We start from the raw sequence: 18,741 nt of genomic DNA, 5'->3' as shown, positions 1-18,741 counted from the left end.
CTCCCCCTGAGGACCATCCCCATTCAAAGCCACAGTCTGTGCAGCTTTTATTTCAATCAGGAAGTAATCAAATTTATACACAGTCTAAAAACAGTAGAAAAGGTGAGTAAAAAGGCCCACAGTCCATCTGGAGTGGGGATGGAGGGTGGGCCTGGTGAGCGTCGTACCTGGCACCCAGACGGTCTGGGCACTGTCCTGGCAGTGACGATGACAAGGCCAAGCAGAGAGAGGCTCACTGGGCGCAGGGCAGGGAGGGCATTGTCTGCCTGGCTGAGTCTGCCTGCCTGTTCCCATGGGGTAGGCAGAGACCCCAAGACCAGTCATGTGGCTCGCCGGACTTGGACAGGCCTAGGTCAGGCCCAGAGGAAGCCAAGACCTGGCCTGGATTCTGTTAGCAAGTCCACACCTGCAGGGGAAAGGCTCTGTTTCAGGTGCCCCTTTGGCCATCCAGTCCCAGAGCCAGCTGCCGTCCATACCTGCCTTCACTGCCCCCTGCCCAGGGCCGCTAGATCCCAACTCCCCCACCCCCGCTCCCCCCATGCAGCCCCTTTGGATGGCCTGAGCCAAGGCACTGACCTTCACGGTGCTGTCCACGGCTCCCGAGAAGAGCCGGCCCCGGGACACTGCCAGCGCAGTCACACTGCCCTGGTGACGCAGCAGAGTCTGCGTGCAGATCATGTTGTCCATACTCCAGACCTGGGGGCACATGGGACATGAGGACCGCCCAGGCCTGGCACCCGCCCTGAGCCTCCCACTGTCGGTAGGCCAGCTCGCACCCTGAGAGACCGGTCGTAGGATGCGCTGAAGACTTTGGTCTGGTCTGGCGTCGAGATGACCGCCAGGGCATACACAGTGCCAACGTGTCCTGTCAGGGTCCGCACTTGCTCCTTAGACTCAATGTCCCACACCTGAGGGGGTGGCACAGGCAGGTCAGAGACACAGACGGGGAAGACAGGGGCCCAGAGTCAGACCCTGCCCTTTGGCATCCACTCTTACATGGATGAGGTTCTCGTAGGTGCCACAGACAATGTGGTGATTCGTCACGGCAATAGAGTAGACGCTGCCGCCAGATGTCTGCAGGACGTGGATGCAGTCGAGGGTCCGGATGTCCCAGATCTATGGGCAAGTGCGGGCCACTTGGTCCCAGGCCAGGCGCCTCATCCCCTGGGCCTCTCAGCAGCCCACCACCCAGGGTGCATGTGAGGGTCTCCCCACGCTGGCAGCGTGGGGGCAGGGCAGATGGAGCCGGCACAGGGAGGGCGCACCTTGATTGTCTGGTAGGAGCCGCTGTACAGGTAGCTCTGGGCAGCCACCAGGGCCCGCACCCAGTGGTTGAGGCCGGTGAGCTCCTTCTTCAGCTTCAGCTCGGTGCCCACAATGTCCCACACCTGTGGGAGTGGCTGTGAGCGCAGGCCTGGGGGGCAGGCACCGGCACCCTGCCGCCCCGCACACACGTACACCACCTTGCCTGACCTTGATGGCCTTCAGGGAGCCGCTGAAGAGCATGTTGTGTGAGGAGACCAGCGTGCACACCGGGTTGTCGTGGGCCCGGATCGTGTTCACCTTCTGCAGGTTCTGGATGTCCCAAACCTGGCGGGAGGGAGGACGGGAAGCCTTAGGCCCTGGCCGAGCCCAGGCCCCAATGGCACAGTGAGCCTGGGGGTCCTGGCCCGCCCACCGGCCCCACTCACGATGATGGTGCAGTCGGCTGAGCCGCTGTAGAGCTTGCACCTGGGGAAGCAAAGCCAAGGTGTCAGGGTGCGAGAAGCCAGTACCCTCGCTGACGATGCCCTGGCCAGGCTGGGGGAGCACTGGCCACTGGGAACCAGCAGCCTGGGCCATTGCCAGGATCACTGCTGAGCCCAGCCTTGGTTTTCCTGCCTTAGCGAGGGGACCTTGGAAGTGGAGGCCCAGCCCCGTGCCTGCCTGGCAAGCATCTGACAGCTGAGCTGGGAGGTAATTACCCCTGTTAGTGTTGTTGGCAGTCAAGCTGTTGCTTCCTGTGAGCCAGCATCTCTCTCTCATACACACACACTCACACACTCACGCCCACAAGAAGCCTCATGACACAAGACAGGAGGGAAGGTCTAGAAGGGGCACCCTAGGGGTGAGGGGGTGGCCAGGCAGGCTTCTCTGTGGTGCTGCGCCCCGGGCTCTGGCTGTCGGCCAGCAGTAGCTGAGGCCCTGCCCCACTCTCTGGTCCCACCTCTGTCCTCTGGCTGCCTGAGGCTCTCCAGGGCCAAGGCTCTGCTCTGTGAATGTACGGCTTCAGAGGTGGAAGGCCCACATGCTGCCACCCATGATTCAGCCCTGCTCAGGGTCGAGGGCGTCTCCCAGGAGGAGCAGGCAAGAGCCACTCTAGGACACGTGCAGCCACGGACTCAAGCTCACAGCCCACAGGACCTCCCATCCCTGGCTCCACATGGGCCCCGTGGTCTGTGGACACACGTGTGCCTGCACTCACCCCTGGATGCAGAGGGCCAGCACAATGCCATCATGGCCCTCCAGCGTCTTCTGGCACTTGTAGGTGGTACACGTGTCCCACACCTGCAGAGACCAGGATCAGGGCAGGTCCCAGCAGGGTCAGCCCAGTGGCAGGGGGCACCATGGCAGGAATGACGTGAGCATGGGGGGAGGGGAGAAAGCCCCATCCATGAGCAGGCCTGGAGCCGGCAGAGGCTGGTGTGCAATGCCCACCCCTGCCCCGCCAGGCTGCCAAGCCCCTAGGCAGGACCCTACCCACCTTGATGGTCTTGTCAGAGGAGCCGCTGAAGAGCAGGTCCCCCATTGAGTAGACGCAGAGACACCAGACAGGGCCCTGGTGACCCACAAAAGTTCCTTTGCACTTGAAGATCTGCTGTGGGTCGTAGGCTGCAGAGAGATGGGGGAACTGGTGATGGGGGAACTGGAGGGGGCTTCGGGGATGGCGGCGGGAGCGGCAGTGGGCCCATACTCACATCCTAGGATGCCCATGTTCAGCCGTGCATTGATGTGGGACAGCTCGTCCTGCGAGGCCAAGAGTAGAGCAGAGGGTGGGGTGGGCGGGGCTCCACAGCCCTCCATGGCCCCAGGCCTGAGCTCTGCCAGGGCAGGGCAGATGCAGCAACAGCCCTCCCAGCACAGACACCTAATCATAAGTGGGAACAAGCCTCCTGCTGGGACCCAAGCTGAGAGATGGTCCTGTGTCCCCCACCCCACCCCACCTCCCTGCATCAGGCCCCTGCCCGCTCACATTCAACATGGACGCGTCCCTCCGGAACTCCATGAGGTCCTCGCTGAGCTTGCTCTGGTTTTCATCCAGGACATCTGTGTAGCAGGGACCAGAAGAAGGGTGTCAGGGACCAGGAGGAGGGGCTGCACCCCTGCCACCTCTGGCCAGGCTCTCACCGAACTTGAGTTCCAGGCTCTTCTCCAGCTGGTCGATCTTCTCTGAGAGCTTGCCCAACATGGAGCGCAGGAAGGCGATCTCCTGGTCCTTCTGGGCCAGTGCCACGTGCATCTCGTGGAAGCGGTCATCCGTCTGCTGAAGGAACTCCTTCAGGCCCTCGAAGCGGCAGGTCTCCAAGTGCGTCTCATACGTGTCCTGGTTTCCAATGAACGTGCACCTGGAGAGACAGGACAGCTGCCCTGCCCACCTGTTCAACTGCCCGCCCAGTTGGGCCCTTCCCTTTGCCTCCCCAACCCCAAGAATCTCTCTCAAATCCCACTTGTGTGCCCACTGCAGCCCCAATGGGCCACCATCCTCTGCATACCTGCATGCCTACCAACCCACCTACCCACCCTGCTTCTACCCAGCAATCCAGTCACTTCACTCCTGCTCAGAGCTCTTCAAGGGCTCCTCCACCACCTCACCAGCTTCTGCCCTAAAGAGCCAGCTGCTGCCTCTTCTCCCACCCCCACCTCCCCTCTGCTGCCGGAAGCCCTTACCCAGGTCTTTGCCTGGCTCGTGCCCACGCATGCATTCATTCTCAGCTCGTGCCTTCCCCAACCACCCGCAGCTCCCTGACCGCTCCGTCCCCCGTGTTCCCATGGTGCGCAGGTCTCCTCAGCACCTGTACCTCAGTTTGTAATTACATAGACGATGGTGTGGTTCCCGCTAAGGTCGTCTCCCCAGAGCCTGGCAGACAAGTGGATCTCAACCAAGGTTTGCTGAAGGAGGGACCGTGAATGCCAGCCCAGGCCCACTCGCCCCCTCAGGTCCGCCCACCCCCACCCCGGGGCAGCCCCGTGCGCCCACCCCCGCCCACTCACCCGTACTTGGAGTGGGGACACTTGATGTGCTCGCACTCCTTGAGATGTGCCTCCAAGTTCATCTTGAGAAGGGGCGGGCAGCTGGGGTTGTTGGGGCACCGCACAGGCCTGTAGTCACAGCTGCCCTCGTGGTCCCTGGAGGAGGTGGGACGTGGGGGGGGGCTGAGTCCCCAGGGGCACTGGTTCTCAGTACCCCTGGGGGGTGGGGACTGGGGATGGAGGGGGGCACTTACTTCCGGGCGCTGAGCTTGATGGTGAAGGGACACCCTCGGGGGTCCACCTCAAAGACAGTGGGCTTCCCGCCCCCCACTGCCCGACAACCGTGCCTGCAGTGGATGAAGAGCTCGCCAATCTGCTCAGCCACTGCGATGTTGTTCACCACCACCGTCAGCTTGGCATTGTCCACGGGACACTTCTCTGGGGGGGAGGGCATGCTGACCCCACAGCCCACCCAGCCACCATCTCCCCTGGCAGCCCTGCCCTGGGCACTGTGGCCAGGCTGCTCTGGGGGAGACCATTCCCTGGTGGGCGGCAGGCCTGGAACATGCTCCCCCAGCTGGGTGGGCTGAGCCTCTGTCAGGGGCCTAATCCACCCATCTACCTTCCCCTCTGGGGTGCCCGTAACAGGAAAGGGTGCACGGCTGGGCCACCAAGAATGACCACTGGGTGAGCAGGTGGTGGCAGAGGCCTCTCAGTTGACCCGAGAGTCTGGGGCAGGGCCAAGAGAGCTGAGGACAGAGCACAGAGAGGGCCAGTCCTGGGCCAGCTGCTAAGGCCTGAGACGGTGAGGCCGGCAGCCTTGACAGCAGGGGCAGCATCCGAGAGAGTGGGCACTGTGCCCAGAAGGCCCACCCACACCCGCCGTGGGGCGGGCTCTGAGCTGCCGTGCTCGGGCTCTGAGCTGCCGTGCTCGGGCTCTGAGCTGCCGTGCTCGTCAAGGTCTTGAGCCTGGCCCGAGCCTGGCCTGAGCAGTCACCCAGGAACCACTGCCGCAGGAGGACTAGGGAGAAGCGGCTGTGCAGCCAGGGTCTCCATCAGTGCTGGACCCAGGCCGGACGTCCCCGGAGGGACCTCCCACCGCTGGGGAATAAAGTTGGCCGAGCCTAGGCTGAGAGGGCCCTACCTGACTTCAAGGCGCATCTTCGACAGAAGGTGTGCTGTGGAGACAATGGGCGGATTGGGGTGTGGCCGCAGAGCTGCCCCCACCCCGTGCCCACTGCAAAGGGCACCTGCTGGGCGGCCAGACCAGGCCTGTGAGCGAGGCCAAGGCTCCCCATGAAAGGGGCCTCACGAGGGTGCACAGGTCGGGGAGGGGCAGCCTCACCCCACACGTGGTGATCACAGGGTCCTTGAACACACTGCAGCAGAGCTGGCAGCAGAGCTTCACCGAGGGCTGCTCGGCAAACACCAGCGGCTCCTAGAACAGGCAGGGCTGGGTGAGGGTGGGGCCTGGGACTGCTGACATGAGTGCGGGCACCCAGGGCCCCAGCCCCTTCCTCTGCGGGCCTGGGCTGCCCTCTTGGGGTGGAAGCACCTCTGCCAGGATGTGTCCTGAGAGGAGGAGTCCGCTGAAGCCTACCGCTGGGCCTGAGCTCCAGCAGACCTGAGCAGGAAGGACCCCTCCAGCCATGCCCTCACCCCATGACACCTACCCTCTCCCTGGGACAGAGACTAGAAAGGGCCCCACGTGGAACCCGCCTTTCATTCCCAAAGCTGATGCCTGGGCAGCCCCTAGGGTGGGGAGTGAGAAGAAGGTGCCTGGGGGACCCAGCCCAGCCCCCCGAGTCCCTGACGTGGACCCGTGCGGATCAGGGGCCCCGATCAGGGCCTGAGGGGAAGGTGCCCCCACCGCCCCAGGACGGGGAGGGTCCCTTGGAGTCTGCACCGAGCCTGCCCGGCCACACCTACCGGCTCCTCCTCCTCCTCGGGCAGCGAGAATGTGGAGCGCAGGGACATGCTGGACTCCGAGTGCAGGGAGCGGACGGAGATGGCCGAGTCAGAGCGGCGTGGGGTGCTGATGGGGGGCTGCGGGCAGACAGGAGGCCGTCAGCTGGCAGGAGGGCCGGGCTCGGACCCCCGTCCCAGTGGGCGCCCACTTAGCCCACAGCCCGGCTGTGCGCGGGGAGCCGGTGTGACGCCCAGGCCCCGCCTGCCTGGCAGTCCCGGCCCTGTGGTTGGGACGCCTGCTTACATCTGCCAACTTTCTTTGTGTAAATGGAGAGACTTCCTGCTATTCAATTCTACGAGGACACGCTCGGCCTGCTTCCTGCTTCCCGTGAGGGAATGTAGGCCGCAGAGGGGACACCTCCACCAGCCAATCCCGGGGCAGGGGTGGCCACGGCCCCCAGACTGCTGGAGGGAAGGGGGTGGAAGGCTGGCCGCGGGAAGCTGCAGGGCTCCAGGTGCCCGCTGGGCTCAGCCACCCGCCTGGCCGTCCTGGCCGGGGACACTAGCCCAGGCCAGTGAGGCTCCCTGAGGGGAGGTGGGGACACCCCCACCAAACCCCAACCAAGCTTCTGAGAACAGGAGGGGGGGGCCACGGGTGCTCGTCTCTGTCTGAGCCACCAGAAACACGGATCTGGGGGAGTGCCAGGGCAAGGGGTACTGTCCCTTCCTCCCCTCTGGGCCTGGAACCCTCCAGAAGAGATACTCCAAGAGCAATCGCTCCCCACGCTCTTCCCCTCCTGCCCCGAAGCTTCATTCATGAGCCATAAACCTCCTGCCTCCACGCCCAGCCCACCTGCCCCCTCTAGGTCCCAGCCACTCTGGGACCTGGCTGCCTCTGTCTGAGCCTCTGTGGGTGTGGGGACTGTTGGAATGATCCCCTCCCTGCCAGCCCGGGGTGTGGGACCCACAGCGGGCAGAGGGAGGCTGGCTGGGCAGTTCCAGGGGCCGGCTTCCCCGAGCGGGTGCAGCAGAGATCAGTGTCCCCAGCATGCCCGCAGACAGGGACCTCCCTCACCAGGGCAGCACCCACCTCCCGTCACAGCATCTCAAGTGGCATGTTTGCATGGAAATGCCACATGAGGAACAAGAGGGGAAATCAGAAGAAGTGAGTCAAGTTATCCCCAGGGCAGCGATGGAAACCAGAGGGTGAGAGCAGGTCCAGACAGGAGCTGGACTAAGCATACGGGGCCTGGCCTGGCTCTGTTCTCCCCTGCCCCCCTAGCCCCCTGCCCCCCTGCCCGCCTGCCCCTTGCTGGGCTCCCACTCCTCCTGAGTGAAGAGGCTGTGGCTGCCAGGCCTGGGCTGGGGGCAGGGTAGCTGGCCCTAAGGTACAGAGCCTGGGGGAAGGCCTGGCTCCCCAGGGCAAGCAGAGGAGGCAGCCTGTGGGGGCCGAACATCCAACAGAGATGGTGCCCAGGTGGCCGCGGCTCAGGGCCCTCACAGCACACGCCTACCTCCTTAGAGCCACCAAAACCCAAGGATTCCAGAAACCACAGGCACGGGGAATTCACTTCCTTCAAGGCCCAGCTGGGCAGGCGAGCCTTCTGTTCCCAGCCTCACTCCATGGGCAGGTCACAGGTCCCGGAGACCGAGGCAGGCAGAGCCCAAGGGAAGGGGGAGCTCGTGTTTAGGGAGGGCCTAGTGCAGTGCTGGGCACACAAACGTGTTTGTTTGAATAATTAAAAATACTTTTTTTCTCTCTATTAAATAGGAAGCAAAGGCCTGGCTGCCCAGCATGAGGAGAAGCCTTCGGTGCTGGGAGGCTAGAAGGGCTGGAGCACTGACCGGGGTCTGTCGGGGGCTCTGAGGGAAAGCAGAAAGCAGGCACAGGAGAGGTGAGTGGCAGTGGGAGGTTGCTCGCATCCCACCCCCACCAGCCAGGCCAGCCTTCGCTTCCCGCAGCAGTCCCAGAGCCGGGCGAGGACCAACAAACAGGGAATGGCCACTGTGACCCTGGCCACACGGCCTGGGTACCGACAGCCAGCTCCAGCTCTGACCCAAAGCCCTTCCTCACTGACCCCAGCCTGGGCCTATCCATCTTTCCCCACCTGCTGAACCCCGTCTCCCTCGTCAGGAACCCCAAACTCGGGGCCTCTGCCTCTACCCGGCAACCCACCCATTCATCCTCTGCTCAACAACAGATGAAGCTTTAAAAATGGGGTTTTTTCCCTGGTGGTGCAGTGGTTAAGAATCTGCCTGCCAATGCAGGGGACGCAGGTTCGAGCCCTGGTCCAGGAAGATCCCACATGCCGTGGAGCAACTAAGCCTGTGCGCCACAACTACTGAGCCTGTACTCTAGAGCCTGTGAGCCACAACTACTGAAGCCTGCACGCCCTAGAGCCCGTGCTCCGCAACAAGAGAAGCCACCGCAATGAGAAGCCTGCGCACTGCAAAGAAGAGTAGCCCCCCCTTGCTGCAACTAAAGCCCATGTGCAGCAACGAAGACCCAATGCAGCCAAAATAAATAAATAAATATTTTTTAAAAGGGGATCTGATCTAGTTACCCTCCCGAATGAACCTTCTGTGGCTCCCACTCCCACAAGATAGAGCCAAACTTGCCTCCTCTCAGCCTGCAGGCGCCACACCCTCTGGCTCAGCCACCTTCACCAGCGCCTCTCTCTGGAAACCCAGCCATGGGTGCTCAGGCCTCAGGGTGTCGCACATGCTGGGCCTCTGACACCAGCTCGCTTCACCCTCATACCTGAGCTCGCGGCTGAGGCTCCACCTTCAGCTCCTCCTGGGCCCTGGGCGCCTGGAGGGAGGGCATGGTGGGAGGCAGGCTCTGGAGGGGTGGGGAGGGGGGAGCGAGGTGCAGACCTACCATGCTGTCCTCCTCGTCCCGTGGGGAGTAGGCGAGGGAGCTGGAGGAAGAGGGCGTCCTGCGGTGCTGTTTGTATGTGCTGGTCCCATCAGCTGCAAAGAAAACAGGGCTGAGATGCCGCGAGCGGGGCCGTGCGGGGAGGCCTGACCACCGTGGCAGGCAGTGGGCTCCTTCGCAGATGGGCCAGGCAGGGGCGGAGGCTGGGCTGGGGGTTGTGGTTGCCTCCCCAGGTCTAACCAGTGCCTGCAGCTCACCTGCATGGCTCAGCCTGCCCTGGACAGTCCCAGAGCTGAGTCCAGAAGCTCCCAGCCCCAGCCCTGCCACCCACAGGCAGAGAGGTCTGAGGCCCCTCAGCTGGTACGTGGTGGGGCCAGGATGGCAGCCTGGTGGTCTAGGTCCCCTCTCCGCCCACCTCTTCCCCTGGTGCGGCCAGAATCAGGAACCGGCCACAGGCCCTCTTGGCCTCCTACAGGGAAGGCTGCTGAAGGCATGGTCCTCCTCCTCCTGCACGTCACCCCAGCTGCCCAGAGAAGGCACTGGTCAGGGGTCCACGTGGGAATAGGAGCCAGCCTCACAGGCCCTGAAGGCAGCAGCCAGAGGCCTACAGTGGCCAACACTGGTCTCAGGCCCCAGCCAGGGCCAGATGTCACAACAACCAGCCCCAAAGGCCTGGTTCATGATCCAGGCTTCAAATGGCTGCCCTGTGACTGGGCCTCAGTTTCTCTGTCTGTAATGAGAGGGGCTGGGCGAGGCAACTGTTCGTGCCTGGTCACTGGCTCTGACCATCGCTGATACTGAGGGAGTCACTGGGTTGGCCACGGGCGAGACAGGCCCCCGTTACTCTCTGCCCAGGAGCTTTTGACTGCCACGACAGGGTGCTACATGGTTTCTAAAGCTGGATAAGAAATTAAAGAACAATTACTCGGGTGATGCGATTAAGGGGTATGTATATTTGTTTTTTCTTCAGAAAAGAACATCTAAGAATAAAGGAGGGCTCTTTCACAGCCCCTGAGGGGGTCACCCAGTGGTAAAAAGGAGCCTGTGTGAGCAGATGTCCATGGCGGCCTGGTGACCCCACTGAAAAGTGTATCCAGAAGATACCGTGGAAAAGCAATTAAAAAACTAATTAGCAGCTGGTGTTTTCCTACGAAGGGCAGTCCTGAAAAGGCAAAAGAACACACACTGCTCCCCAGAAGCACTGGTCCTGACAGGAGGGGCCCCATGCCCTCATGTCTTCGGGAAGGAGGCTGTGCCCTCGTGGTCTAGTTCCTCACCACCTCCCAGAACACACAGTGCTGAGGGCTCAACCATGGGACCAGACTCGGGAAAGGACCCCGTGAGTACTTCTTATCACCTCCCCATGCCCAGCCTGGTCCCCAGTCCTGACCTTTCAGGGCCTGCTAGAAGCCTGTGTGGGACGAGTCAGGGGTCGCTTGATAAAGGACAGGTGTGCAAAGTGGTGCCGGAGAAGTCGGGCGGCCCACCCCAGAGAGGTGGCAGGCGAGGCCCCGGGAGGCAGGTGCAGGAGGATGTGGGGTTGTGGGAGGAGGATGTGGCAGTGGAACAGGAGGGAGCAGGATGGGGGACTCCTGCCCAGCCCAGGTTGGCCTGGGCTCACAGGCTCACCTTTTGTGATGGTGGTGACAGCCGAAAAGGAGGGCCCAAAGGTCGTTTCCATTCTGGTCTGGAGAGAGAACAGAGGAGACTTGGCCTTGACCCCAGCGAGGATGTGGACACACACGTGGACATGAGCTGACATGCTTTCTCACTAACGAGTCCACATGCGTGCATATACTCAGACATGCCAACCACACACACGGCATGGCCCACCCGAGGGACCTCCAGGTAGGGAGAGGACTGCTCTGGTAGCTCTTCTGGGGCCCTGGGTATGTGGGGTGTGCACAGAGGCAGACCATTCCCCGAGGGTGTCCCCCTTACCCCGGTGGTGGCGTCTGGGGTAGGAAGGTTGCTAGGCCCCCCGGAGAAGCGGTTGTAGCGGGCGCTCTTGCCCGAGCTCATGCTCTAGAGAGGCATCTAAGGTCCTCGGGCAGCATCCCCTATGGGTGGAGCACAAATGAAGGGCTTTGGAGATGGTGGCCAAGCCCCTGTCGGTTGGTGGGGCCGCTCCACACAGGCAGGCCCCCTCTGGCCAGTCCACCACAAGGCACGCTTCAGTCTCTCTCCACCACCAATCCCAACAAGGGCAGGTCCATGCGGGCAAAGTCCCTTCCCCTCCCTCCCGTCCCAGGTGTGCACAGGCCAGAGAAAAGGAGGAGACCCTGGGTTCAAGCAGGCAGCTGACACTCAGTTCTACCTTGCTTTAAGGCTTAACCCTTTGGAAAAGCCCACCAGCTCCACCCCAGAGCTGGAGAGCCCCTCACCCCTGCTCTGTCTGCTCCTCTGGGTCCGAGGTCTGAATGTCCCTGGGGCCAAGGCTGGGTATACACAGCAGGACAAAGCCACAGGCCTGTTTCCTGCCAGGGCAGGTGTGGTCAGGCCGAAGCCACCTGGTCTGCAGGATGTCGGGGATGCTGGCTGTGCCCGCAGAGAACCTGTGGGTGACGTACTTGGAGCCCAGCCCCTCACCAGCCTCATCACATGCAGAAAGCCCCTTCGGGTGGGGGAGGAGCGAAGAACTCCGACTCTTGACCTTGTACAGGTCACCCACTCCAGGAACAAAGGGTGCCCCAGTGTGACCCAGTCTCAAGGGCTGGGGTGGCAGGGAGAAGGCACAGTGGGAATCATCCCAGGTCTCTGGTGACTCCCATCCAAGAAGAGAGGGGCTAGATGGGCCCTGAGAGAGCTGGCCAGGCCCAGGTGTACCCACAGAGTAGGAAGAGATTAGAAAGAAAAGGAGACCCAGTCAGCAGCTCACACTAGGACGGGACCCCAGGGAGAGCTGCTCCATTCCCGAGACAGTGCCCACCCTGTGGTGGCCCTATCAGCAGGCACCCCCTGGGAGCGGTCTTCCCCATGTCAGGACCCTCAACAGTCTGTAGCCAGGAGCACAGTCTCCCCCTGCAGCAGTCGGCTGTGTTGAGAGCCACGAGACCGCCGGCTTGAAGCCAAGCTCCCCACGGGGAGGAAGGCCAGAGGCTCAGGACTGCTGTCAACAGGCCCACTTGAGCTCTCCACCTCAGGAGACCCCCAGCAGCATCCCCGGGACTGTGGGCTCATTGCCTGGTGCCCGGCCCAGCCATCAGACCAGCATCAGGAACTGCTCTAGGAGGTCAGGGTCATCTTGCTCCTGGGGCCGCGTGGCAGGCAGGGGCCCACTCTGTGGTCTGGAGTCCTGCAGGACTGTGAGGCTCCAGGGGGTAGGGCTGCTAAGCCCCCCACACTGTGGGAGAAGGCGGGTGATGCTCTCTGCCCCCTACTGTGAGTCCAGCAGAGAGCAACTGTACAGTCCAGCTGGTTCTGGCACCTTCCACACCAGGTCCTCCTGACCTGGACCATGTAGCGATGTCCACGCCCCACCCCCCCACGGCCAAGCAGTGTGACCTGGGGCCCACCCAATGGTCCCCCAACCCGGCCTGCAGGTCTGCAGGGAGGGGGTGGGCTCTCAAGCATACCCGGCCCTCTGCACTGTGCTCCCAAGCTGCCCACCCCTTCAAATGCCACCTGCACGCCACCCCCCCAAACTTTGAGACTCAGGCATTGACAGGGTGGCTCTTGGCCCCTGCAATTGGCACTGCCATGAGGCACCTCCCCCGCAGGGCTCTGAGCCCCTGTGGGTCTGGCTATTTAGGGGGTCCTGAGAGCTTGGCCAAAGCCCCCCTGTCCTGCCCACCACTCTCCCTGGTGTGACTCGAGGGGCTTGGCTGCCTGCCCCAGCCCAGGCTCTCTGGTGGCTTGTCCTCTCAGGGGAGAGACGGGGGCTCCTGAGAGTGGGCAGCGCCAGGCCCTCAGGCAGAGGGGTGAAAGGGGCTTGTCCCGAAGCCCACCTCCAGCCCCGCTGCGAGTCTGCATGCTAAGCAGGAAGTCTTGGAGGCCGCCCTGCTTGGGGTAAGGACACTCTAGCTGCAGTGAGGCCCAGACAGTGGAGAGTAGGAGCTCCAAGATTCCTCACATCAGCATGAAAAGCTCCATCCTTTGGGGAAACCCAGGGTTGGCTCCAGCCTTAGCACCACGGGGGCGGAAGTGGGGGGTGTCACAGGGAGGCCGCTGGCTGACACTGACCTGGATTTTACAATCCATCTGCTCCTTCCAGTGCAAGCTCCCAGGGCCAAGAAGCCAGCTGCTGGCTCCAGCAAGCGGCACCCACGGTCCGGGTGGCCAGGACCACAGCAGGCGCTCCCCCAGGACCTCAGCCAGCCCGCTGCCTGGCCCCCTTCGGTGCCGGGTGCCCAAGTGCCTGTTGCTGCAGCCTGGGAGAGCTGGCGTCTGGCTGTCCTGCACTCTGAAGTGAAGTAAACAGAAAGGCACGCAGGGCCCGCAGGGCAACATGCAAATCAGGCCGGAAAGTCCGCAGACAGCCAATAGCGGTCAGGCCCGGTAGGGGATGTACAAGACCGGCCAGTGAACCAAGCTGAGTGAGGGACGGAGGGAGGGAACCATTTCCCGGTTCACAGGGTTCAGTGTGCAGCCCCAGCCCTGGACAGGGGGGTGGGGGGAAGACCCTGCTCGCCCCGCCCACCCGGAACCAGAACCAGAGATTGCATCCAGAGCATCTCAGAATTGAGCAAGATGCCCTCAGCCTGCCCTCAGGCCGGTCCCTGGGGGCTGCATTTCGCAATAATAGTCTTCCCCAGTATCCTTTGGCTCTGGAGGCCAAAACCCCAGAAACACAACAGCACACGCAGCACTCCCCTGGTTGGGGCTACAGGGAGGCTGGGCCCAGCCGTCCTGGGGGTGTGCCCTGGCCCCCCAGAGAAGGAGGCCTCTTCCCCACCCCACAGTCAGCCTGAGGCTCTTAGGCAGGCAGGAAGTTGTCAACTAGAGCAAGAATCCTCAGCCAACCCAGAGCCTGGCCTCTCTCAAACTGGGAAAAGCCGTGTGGGATGGGCCAACTAGGGAGACCTGGGGTTGGGGAGGGCGAGAAAGGGCTTCCCCTCAGTCCTTCCCCACTCCCTGCCAAGTCCCCACACCTGTTCCCAGGTGCCTCAGCAGAGCCCAGGGGAGGGACTCAGGGATTCTATCCCAGAAAGAGAAAAGCCCCCAGGTCCTGATGGAAATGGGGCTGTCCACCTTGGATAAGGCTGATGGGAGAGTGGGACCAACGGATGCTTAGAGTCCGTGCAGGAGCAGCCCGTCCCCTGCCTCGCCTGAGCCAGGGGTCAAGACCCAGGGGTCTTTGTCCACCCACATCCATGTCTAAGGGGCTCCTGGGGTCTGCGGTGCACTCACCACCCAATGAGGAACCAGCGATCTGCCCAGAATGCCCCAGCCCCTGCACTTCTCCACCACAGCCCCTCTTCAGGAAAGCCCCTCACCAGCCCCCTTCTCTGAGCAGCCTGCGCAGGAGGGCAGGCCAGCTCCATCGGGGCCCTTCCTCAGCCTGTCCCCTGGAGGGAGCCCAAAGGGATCTTCTGGGGCCTCACCCTCAGGACTGTGGGACATGACCCCCCTTTCCCTTAGTAAGTACCCAGAGTGGGTGTGGGTTAGGCATGGTCCCGTGGCTGGCAGCCAGTGGAGCGGTGGCCTAGGCTGGCCATGCCAGAGCTGGGGGCAGTGGGGTGGCCAGACGAGGCCGAGCCCCACCTCAAGGCAGCTCCTCTGATAGCCCTAGGCAGCAGATGTGGTGGGGTTCCCTGAACAGCACATGCTGAGCCAGCGAGGGGGTGGACTGCCCTATAAATGTCGTCAGGCCACACGTTTGGCACCGACTGCCCCAGGGAGGAGCATGGGTGGCGCGGGAATCCTCGGCCCTTCCTGCCACGGAGCCGTGGGTGGCCAGCTGGCTGGACTGTGGCCGGAGCTCCAGGTGCAGCCCCTGGCATCACCTGCAGACTGCACAGCCCCCCAGTAAGCCCTTCCCTGGTCCCCCAGGTCCCCAGGCCCAAGCCCAGGCCAGGTTGCCAAATCCTATAGACACAGGCCCGGTTGCCATAGCAAAGCCACACACACTTCCCCTGGCTGTTTCCTGGAGTCCCCTTCATATGCCTTTTCCATCCCAAACAGGAAGGGTGTGATGTTGGGAACCCCCTCAGCAGGCCCTGATCTGAGGTCTGCCCGGCCTCCCTTCCCTCCCAGCACTCAGCCCAGACCTTTGCCCTCACCTTGCCATCCTTCCCTCGGTATTCACAGCCTGGACTCCCCAGAGGTTTCAAAGCTGCCTGCCTAGACACCTGCTGTGACCTCCCCTCCCAAGGGCTCTGCCCCCTTGCACCCTCCACCCAGGCTCCTGGCCTTTCCTGTCCAGGTCCAGCCTCTCCAGCCTCCCCGGGCCCTTGTGCTAGAGGGAGGGAGTCTCTCCTGCTCTGTGGCCTGGCCTTAACCCCCACTTGGCAATGGGAATGCCTTCCCTTCCCCAGTGCCCTTGGGGCCAGCCTCATCTCCCCATCCTTTATCTCCCACATCTGATGGCCATGTATGAGGTGGGAACCTGGCCCAGCCTGGGGGACATGCAGAGGGCTTCCTGGAGGAAGGAGTTGGCCAGATCCAGAGCAGGGAGAGAATGTTCTGGGAAGAGGTGGCATTCATCCCCCTATCTCAGTGTCCGGCTGCAGGGCCACTTTTTCCTGTCCACACCTTCCCTCCACTTCAGTGCCCAGCCTAGCTTCGACTGCAGGGGCGGAACTGGGAAGCATGTCCCTAAATTAGTGGGTCTAAACTCATGGAAACAGGCCCTGGGCCTTCACCCAAGAGCCAAGTGGCCAGCAGTGCCTGGGCCCAGTCTGCACCTCCAGGCTCCCTTGGCCGTTTTCTCATCACTCCCTGCGTGGCTTCTGTCTCCTGGGCTTCCTCCTTCTTGCTCCCCTGTAGAAGTCAGGAAGGGCACGCAGTCCCTGGGCCAGATCTGGGTCTGGAGGTGACCGGGAGCGTGGAGGGCAGAGGTCTGGCCCAGCCCACTCCTCTGTCTAGCCCTCACCATCCAGCCCTCTGGCACATTCCTCCAGTCCTGGTGTCTGCTGGGCTGCTCCTTCCCCGCCGGGTGCCCTCCCTAGGTGCTCTTGGGATTGTTCACCCCTCCAAAAGGCTTCCAGACAGCCCGCCTCCTCCTGCTTAGGGCGGCCAAGGGCCAGGTATGCACAGTGACGTCAGCACCACCCCAATGCCCACCTCCTGCTTCGCCTGCCCCACCTGACTCCACGCTCCTCTGGGGAGCATCCATACCTCTTCTGCCCCACAGCCAGTGCACAGCGGACACTGAAGGCATCTGTTGAGAGGGGTTGGTGGGTCCATCTTCATGGGTCTGAGCCAGAGGTCTGAAGTCCTAGGTGCCCACCCACAAGTGCCAGACTCAGACCTGAGTTCAAATTCTGCTTCTGCCACTTAACAGGTGTGCGACTCTGGGCAAGTTACTTGCCTGCCAGGTCCTCGGATTTCTCACCTATTAAATGGAGTGGATGTACCCAAGTCTGGAAGGAACTGTGCGAGATGCCATGTGAGTTAACAGTGAAGGCTCCACTGACATCAGCTCCTCCTTGAAAACTGAAAATGGAAGCTGAGAGGCCACCCCAGGCACAGACAGCCAGCAAGGGGTCATGACCAAGGCTGACCAAAGCCCTGTTCCTTCTGCTTCCTCTGTTGCCGCAGGCAAGCTGAGGAGCTCCACCTTGCATGTAAGCCAGCCCCTCCCCAAGCCATGCCAGCTAGCGGCCAAATCACCGTGTCGGGGCTGCCGAAGCCTCCCAAGTGGCTCAGGCCCTTCAACTGCATCTTCTTCCATTTCCCAAACTGTCCATTCCTTTGTCCAGCCAACTGGCTAAGGTTCACATCCACTGCAGGCCAGGCCCTACGCTCCTTCCCAGCCTGTCTCTTTCAGCCAGACTGCCCTTTTCCCTGCTCTTCCCCCGAGGGAGGTTCTGGCTTCCTGGAGATAGTACTGCTATAGGATGCAGGCACCTTGAGACACAGGGCCTGGGGTTTCCATGGAGAAACTTGAATCCGCAGAGCAGTGAAAAGTGGGAATTTATGACGGAGAGGGGAAGGGGTGTGGGAAGGGAGAGGCCCAAGAAAAGGAATGAGGAAGAGAGAGGCCACATAGTTGGCAAAGGCCAGGGGGTGGGCAGGTCCCAGGAGAGGGGGCCTGTTGGGGGGGAGGGGTCTGAGGGATGGGAGAAGGGTGTGCTGACAGGCTGGGCAGCATAGAGCTCTAAGCAAGGGACACAGCAAAGTAGGGTGGAACCCCTCCCCACTAGAGCAGGGTGCCATCCAGCAGGACCCCAGACTCATCCGCAGCTGACCACCCTGACCTGGCTCAAGACAACCAGGCCCGGGCAGCCAGACCCAGTGAGAACTAGGAGAGGAGGACCCCAACCCACTCTCCTCTGCACACAAGCCAGCCTCCTCACTCTCTCCTACTTCCCCACTGAAGCTAGCAGTCCATCTTCCACTCACAACCAGAGGCTCTTTATTAGACTTAGACCTGATGCCCTCTCTCCTGTGCTTGAGTCCTCCAACAGCCTCCCTTGTAAGCACAATACAATCCCCATCCTGCACTCTGGTGTGTCTTCACCAATTCACCTCTCATGACATTGCCAGTACCCGCGGGTGTCCGCTGAGCTTCCTCACCCTGGGCCTTTGCACATCTTGCTACCTCTGCCCAAAAAGCTCTTCCAGCAACTTTCCAGGACGGGATGCTCACTGTAGGTGCCCCCTCCCCAAGCCATTCAGGAGCCCCTGGTACTCTCTTTCTTAACACCTTGCTTCTTTTTTTCATGGCACCTATCACAAATCCTCATGACTGTGTCTGTGCATTGTCAATCCCGCACCTCTCTCTAGATCACCCGTTCTCAAAGCTTGGAAATGTCTGGAGACATCTTTGGTTGTCACCTCGGGGGTGGGGGAGGTTACTGGTATCCAGTGGGTGGACACCAGGGATACTGCTCAACACCCTACAAGGCACAGCAGGGAATGATGGGCACGAAGTATCAAGAGTGGCGAGGTTGTGACAAACCCTGAACGAGAAGAGCCTAGGAGAACTGGGATCATGCTCTCCGCAGTCTCCCCGCGCCTACCACAGTGCTGGGCACCCGGCGGCGATCAGTAAACGCAGGAAGAAGGAATGAATAAAGGAGAGAATGGAGAAAGGGAATGAGTGACGGACCAGCTGACAGACAGACGGACTGACCGGGGAGACCCCGGAGCGTCTCAGCCCCGCCCCCCAGGCCCGACCCATTCCCCAGACACCAACACGCCGGCCCTCCGCCCCACCGCGCGGGCCCAAGGCGCGGGCCCAAGGCGCGAGCCCCAGGCCCGGCACGCCGCTAGGACACTCACCCGCCTGTGGCCGCTCGGGAATCGCAGCGCCACCCTCCCGCTTCATCGTGCCCCCTCTACCGCTGGCCGGGAAAGGGACAGGACGTTCGAGCCGGAAGCGCTCAGGCGCTGTGCCCGCCGGGATTTGCAGTTCCCTGGCTCTCGGGGCCCCAGGCGGCCGCCTTACTCGAGGCTCTTCAGAAACTACGACTTCCGGCGGCTCAGATGTTGCGGGGCGGGATTGGTGGCTTCAGAATCACTCTATGTTGCAGATCGGACTCTGATTGGCTATATATATCCGTCGCTCACAGTTAAGTTCAATGGCCTCTGCAAAAGGGTGGAGCTTCGGGTGTCGGGTC

At 62.1% G+C, this 18,741-nt stretch overlaps 1 protein-coding gene across 8 annotated transcripts; it reads right to left on the bottom strand.

Annotated features, from left to right (window-relative positions):
- Positions 1-30: 30 nt before the first annotated feature.
- On the bottom strand, positions 31-18,536 carry TRAF7 (TNF receptor associated factor 7). Of its 8 annotated transcripts, none has more exons than XM_060124991.1 (21): positions 18,404-18,536; positions 10,850-11,076; positions 10,646-10,703; positions 9,020-9,111; positions 6,160-6,276; positions 5,576-5,668; positions 5,375-5,408; positions 4,485-4,668; positions 4,252-4,386; positions 3,388-3,605; positions 3,233-3,306; positions 2,958-3,006; positions 2,744-2,871; positions 2,465-2,547; positions 1,692-1,731; positions 1,474-1,590; positions 1,266-1,388; positions 997-1,116; positions 777-908; positions 577-696; positions 31-406 (listed from the first exon to the last, which is right to left on the bottom strand). In XM_060124991.1, the coding sequence occupies exons 2-21, from the start codon at positions 11,036-11,038 to the stop codon at positions 392-394; spliced, it is 2,121 nt and encodes a 706-aa protein (XP_059980974.1). In that variant the 5' UTR covers positions 11,039-11,076; positions 18,404-18,536; the 3' UTR covers positions 31-391. The 8 variants fall into 8 exon arrangements, with proteins under 8 accessions (XP_059980974.1, XP_059980973.1, XP_059980978.1 ...); XM_060124990.1 differs by lacking the exon at positions 18,404-18,536 and adding an exon at positions 13,199-13,990; XM_060124995.1 differs by lacking the exon at positions 18,404-18,536 and adding an exon at positions 13,199-13,990 and having other exon boundaries at positions 4,258-4,386; positions 10,958-11,076.
- Positions 18,537-18,741: the final 205 nt, after the last annotated feature.

This window comes from Lagenorhynchus albirostris, chromosome 15, assembly GCF_949774975.1.
Source record: "Lagenorhynchus albirostris chromosome 15, mLagAlb1.1, whole genome shotgun sequence".
Taxonomy (NCBI): Eukaryota; Metazoa; Chordata; class Mammalia; order Artiodactyla; family Delphinidae; genus Lagenorhynchus; species Lagenorhynchus albirostris.
This window is presented reverse-complemented; position numbering and strand designations above follow the sequence as displayed.